At 36.2% G+C, this 6,151-nt stretch overlaps 1 protein-coding gene across 1 annotated transcript; it reads left to right on the top strand.

Moving 5' to 3' along the window:
* The first annotated feature begins 859 nt into the window (after positions 1–859).
* Positions 860–3,406, top strand: LOC132299525 (transcription factor MYB61). Its single transcript, XM_059796211.1, has 3 exons — positions 860–1,615; positions 1,762–1,891; positions 1,986–3,406. The coding sequence occupies exons 1-3, from the start codon at positions 1,483–1,485 to the stop codon at positions 3,049–3,051; spliced, it is 1,329 nt and encodes a 442-aa protein (XP_059652194.1). The 5' UTR covers positions 860–1,482; the 3' UTR covers positions 3,052–3,406.
* Positions 3,407–6,151: the final 2,745 nt, after the last annotated feature.

Raw genomic sequence — 6,151 nt, 5'->3', positions numbered from 1 at the left:
GGTTTTGTGCGGTTGGAGCTGTTTGAAAAAGAATTGTGTGAGAATTATACAGTCAAAATTTTATGCGAAAATTTATTTATAGCAGATCACACGAATCAATCAAACAATTTACATTATTTTTCTTTTCACTTCATTTGACCAAACTAAACTATTGACCCTCTCTTATAATTTTATTACATGACGCTTTAATTTGTACATTAATTTTTTTTAGCCCTAAATGTGCTCATCTAAAGGAGAGCTCATGACAAATATCACAAGGACAATCTCATTAAAGTTGTTTTCAGATCACTGTCTTTTTGTGGTAATCATGTAAAAATATTGATGTGCAGTTCGAACTGCTTGAAAAAGTATTGTATCACAATTATTCGGTCAAAATTTTATATCAAAATTCATTTATAACAAATCACACGAATGAGACCAAACTAAACGAACATTTTTTACTCTCTCTAATAATTTTATTATATGACGGTTTAATTCTGTACATTTTTTTTTTCAGCCCTAAATGTGTTCATATAAGGGAGAGCTCACAACAAGTGTCACGAGTTCCACCTCGTAATAGCAATGCTCAAAATAAATGGAGTCAATGTGTTTAGTATATTATATACTGTCATCATAAAGGACATGGAATGTCTAACTGTATAAGGATACTGTTAGCATTAATTTATGGCAGTTTACTATATGTGCAAGGGGTTAACTAATCATGGGTATTTCTTTTCTACAAGAACATCTTACCTTTTCCAAATCTTGAGGCTGATTTTGTCAATGGGAATCTTGGGTTAAACAACTTGAACTTGGTTGAAATGGAGAGTTTGCTTAAACCCTAAAGCAAGTATATATATATATATATATATATATATATATATATATATATATAATTCTTTATGTTATGCTTGTTTAATATGTGGGGACTTGTTTTAGTTTTTGTTTTTCTTTTTTATCTCTATAACCTATTTTTATTTTTTTACTGAGTTAGGACTTATATGGCATGGATTCTTCTCAATTCATTGTTTTTGTTTTTTTTTTTCAGCAACTAAATATCTGTCAAAATGCCCCACCAGTGCTGTCAAACTCATTAATTCTCAAAACTCTGAAGAGACATATGCAAGTCAGATTATTATTGGAGCTCCATCCTCACATTTCAATGAAAAATAATACAGTACCAAAATTCTTTCCTTTTTTTTTTTTTATAAATTTAAAAACCACAATCTCTCCAATCACCTCTTGAATGTGACCCTTACTCTTTGAGACTCCTGCTATTAATTTGATTCCCCACCAGGCTGCCATTTCATTTTCTAAACCTCCTTATCACCTCTCTCTCTCTCTACTCTCTCTCCTCTCTCCCTCTCTCTCTCTCTCTCTTTCTCTCTCCCAAAATCCTCCTACCCTTTTGCTGACAATTCACATAGTATTCAATAAGAGCCTTTGCCATCTTGGTGTAGCTTTTGACAGCACAGTAGGGAGAAGAATATTGGAAGCAGCCACATGGGGAGGCACTCTTGCTGTTACAAGCAGAAGCTAAGGAAAGGCCTTTGGTCTCCAGAGGAAGATGAGAAGCTTATAAAGCATATAACCAAGTATGGGCATGGTTGTTGGAGTTCTGTCCCCAAACTTGCAGGTACACTTATCTTTTTTCTTCTTTTTTTTTTTTTTTTCTTGGTCAGTCTTTGTGAGTACTATTTAGAAATATGCATAAAGAAAAGGTACTCAAAAAAACTCAAACCTCTCTGATGAATTGTCCCACATTACATGATAAAATGGCAGGTCTTCAAAGGTGTGGCAAAAGTTGCAGGCTAAGGTGGATTAACTACTTGAGGCCTGATTTGAAGAGAGGAACTTTTTCACAACAAGAAGAGAACTTGATCATTGAACTCCATGCAGTTCTAGGCAACAGGTAATTACTACTACTAGTACTATATACTGTGTGTGTGTGTGTGTGGTGAATTTAGCTTGACAAAACTGGTTTCATATGAATTTTGCTTGATCAGATGGTCACAGATTGCAGCTCAATTGCCTGGGAGAACCGATAACGAAATAAAGAATTTGTGGAATTCTTCAATTAAGAAGAAGCTAAGGCAAAGAGGGATTGACCCCAACACACACAAACCACTATCTGAGGTTGAGAGTGAAGAGAAAGTGTCCACAACCAGCAAGAGCAATGAGAAGGCCTCTTCAGGCAACGACGAAATGAACCTAGTCCAGGCTGAGAATTCGGACAAGGGAATAGCAGGACACAGTCCGAAGCCACCTTCCTTGAGTACTGTGGACCGCCACTCGCTTATGACAACACCACCACCAACACATGAGTTCTTCCTAGACAGGTTTGTCGCCTCCCATGAGAGCACCACCACTAGCTGCAAAGCTTCAGACTTCGCTGGGTATTTCTCCTTTCAGAACTCAAATTATGATCATCAGCCTAATATAGGCCTCTCAGTGACCCCAAATTTGAGTCATTTTGTCAATCCAAACCTCACTTCTTCTGAGATGATTTGTGGGTACAATTCTACCCTGACTCCCACTATGCTGTCATCCATGTCTGGCTCAATTTTCACCACTCCAACGCGTAGTACTATCAAGCCTCCCATTACTCTCCCCGGTACTAGTCCTTCCATAGGAGCTTTCAATGTCAACGGAGTCCACAATTGGGATGCCGGTACATTTAGTAACAATGGCAATGGCAGCAGCAGCAATGGAAGTAATAGTACTATTGAATTGCCAAGCAGCAGCTCCTTCTTTGAGAACAATGCCTTCTCATGGGGTCAGGGAGATTGTGTAAAATCCGAGAAAGAAGCCCAAATTCACCCACCGGAAGGTGATCCAGAAGACATCAGATGGTCTGAATATCTCCAAACCCCATTTCTACTAGGAACCACCATTCAAAACCAAGCTGGTCAAGACTTGTACGGCGAAGCCAAACCAGAAACGCACTTCACCACAGATGGTTCAAGTGGTGTTTGGCATCAGAAGCAGCAGCAGCAGCAAGGTTTACAAGGCGGCGACGTATTTAATAAGAATTTCCAGAGACTTACTGCCACCTTTGGACAATTTTCTTAGCTTGTATTCAACGTTTGGAGCCTATAATTCAGAAGGGAAAAAAAAGTCACAGAAGTCTTGAAAAAGAGGCCTGGTACATGCATCTCCTGTGCTACTTACAGGTGTGTGTGCTATAGAATTTAATTTCTTGATATTGTGTAAATAGGTCTGATACCAAAGTTTCTCAGCTTCTTGATACCAAATATTTGTGATAGAAACAAGCTTATTATGTTCATCTTTTGTCTATGGATTATATGGTAGAAATACAGAAATAAGTATTGTTTCTGTGTCATTTCATATCCTCTCTATGCTTCATTTCTTTTGGATTCACTGTTTGTAATTTTATTTGTGCAAGAAAAGAAAAAGTTATTTGCTACTTTTGGATTTCTACCATTAGAATTCATAAACCAACACTGCTCACCATTTTTGACCAAAAAAATAATAAAAATGAATAAATAAAATGGAATTCTATGAAGATGGTGACTATCTGTAATCTATCCAAATCTGTATTGGTTGTCTGAAATTCTTTCATTACTTTTATACCACCTATCTTTTTCTATATCCCTTTTCCAAAATGTGAAATACATGAAAAGCCCAGAAGTGCTTTTCTAATTCAAGATTCAAGGAATCATTTTTCTTAAATGGATGTCTATCACTGTCGCCTACAGATGGAGATGGTTTTTACTTTTGACAGTCCCTTTAAGTCACTTCCCCTCTCAAGCTTTAACACTTATGAACACAATAGATTATAGTTGTCTGCATTTGATTTGTGTCATTTTGAAATGCCTTGGAAGAATTTACTTGATGGGTTGTTTTGCAAGCAAGGATGCTACTTTCCACTTTTAAAAAAAAAAAAAAAAAAAAAAGGGGGCAAAACCCCACAACAGAGAGAAAAGACTAAGTCTATCATCGCCATCATTGTCAGTGGTGGAGCCAGAAATTTATTTCAGAAGGGCAAAATAGTAAATAGGAAAGCACGAGGCCTTTTTTGAATTTTGGTTCGTCAAAATTTTGTTGTACTGATGGAGGTGATTCAGCAGAATAGACATAGGTCGATTTTAAATTTTGAGAAACTTGTAGGACTAAAAAAAAGAAGAGGTATTTGGGAATTTTGGAATTTTTTCCCAAGGATTTTTGTGAATTTTTACGGAGTTCAATGGGGACACAACTATAACTATTAAAAATTTTGTATAGAAAATATAATTAAATGAAAAGTTCACCGGAGATGGTTGCTTTCACTGGTCCCCACGTGGCTCCACCACTGATCATCATGAACGCGTACTCACAGACTCACAGTAAGAGCACTCGCATAATAACTTTTCCCGAAAAAAACATTTACCCTTTAGCAAATATGAAAGGACAATAACTTTCAAAGTATCAAATTTGATGAGTGCCATTAAATTGTATGTCCTATAGTTTTCTTGAAGTACTACATTATCTTGAGAAGGAATGGTGAAGCAAGAAATTCCAATTAAGCTCTAGGCATAGAGGAATACTTGATTGCTTTCTGAATCAGCAAGCCAAACAATTGATGCCATTTATCATTTGTGGACATTGTGTGACACATCCCCTATGGGGCTCTACTTTTGCTACATATAGGAGCAAACAGAGGAAGAGGGGTCCCTTCTGATGGATTTATCTTTGATGCTGATGCTTCAAGAGGGAGAGAGGAATGGAAAATTTCATTTCTTTCATGTAACATAAGAGTTTTGCCTAGGAAGGAAAAAGGAAAGAGGGGAGGGACTCATTGATTTGCATTGTTTATTTTGTAGAAGCATACCGAATTTTCGTTCTTTCTATGCTTTCTTCTTCCCATTTAAATCCATGAAAAGCATAACGGGGACATACCCATGTCCCCATCATCATCATCATCATCATCATCATCATCATCATCATCAATCATAGAGGCCTTAATGTACTATGAAGAAGCATACTGAAATTTGGATCTCACACACGCATTTGGCCAGTTTATTATGGAGGAGCATATCAAATTTTCTTTCTATGCTTTCTTCTTCCCATTTAAATCCATGAAAAGCATCTCTCCAACATGCCCATGTCCCCATTATCATCATCATCATCATCATCATATATAGAGGCTTAATATACTATAACAATTTTGAGGTAGGCTGCAGGGAGAGAGCGTGCGCACACACAAATTTCATTCTATCTATGCTTTCTTCTTTCCATTTAAATCCATGAAAAGCATTTTGGGGATATGCCCTATTTGCGAAATTAAACAAAAAAACAGATCAAACACACACATGAACACAGATTTCCCGTGATTCACCCAAAGAAAGGTCTACAAGTTGCAGGATTTCATTACATGAGAAAAAAGCAAATACAGAGAGCTCAGAATGAATAAATATATTTTAACGTGTACTAAAATAATATTAAAAAAATACGAAATATATCAAAATACCCCCAATAATATTCCCATCAGGTCTCTCGTTATCGTCGTGATCGTCTCTCGTTATCGTCGTGGTCGTCGTCATTGTCATAACAAAGGGCTTAATGTACTATGACATTTTTGAGGTACACTGCGGGAATCTCTTGTGGCTTTTCACTCTGCTAATTTGTACATTTCTACAGTTATCATACAACATTATGTGTGACAAAAGGACATATATGATGTTTACATTTATGAATCACAATATTAAATGTCAAAATAACATTTCAATCATAGAAAACTGGGATATGAAGAAGTATTGAGAAAATTTGTTCAAATGTAAATAGGGTAAGACCACCTCAGCCATGTATGGTGGGGTACAATGGCAACAGGCACCTCCTTGTCCCACTCACATGCACACGGACACAAATGTATTATCTCCATAAATAGAATATGTTTTAAGTCTTTTACTTCCTTGCAATAACACGTATGTAATATATGTATGTATATACAGACACATACATACAAATATATATATTTATATATTATGAATGCATGTGAACCAAATTATTGAGTCTCTTTTGTTAGGCCCTACAATTAAATTTCTATGCAGATGAAAACAAAAACAATGTAAATTTAATGGCAAACTGAGCAAGGATGATGAGATGGCAGCAAATTGGATACAAGTTTGGTTTCAACTTCAATAATTTTCTCTCTGAAAATACAATCATCTTA

The sequence above is a fragment of the Cornus florida genome, unplaced genomic scaffold (assembly GCF_030987335.1).
Source record: "Cornus florida cultivar Cherokee Brave unplaced genomic scaffold, ASM3098733v1 CherokeeBrave_3.0.0_Hap2_Chr03, whole genome shotgun sequence".
NCBI lineage: Eukaryota > Viridiplantae > Streptophyta > Magnoliopsida > Cornales > Cornaceae > Cornus > Cornus florida.
This window is presented reverse-complemented; position numbering and strand designations above follow the sequence as displayed.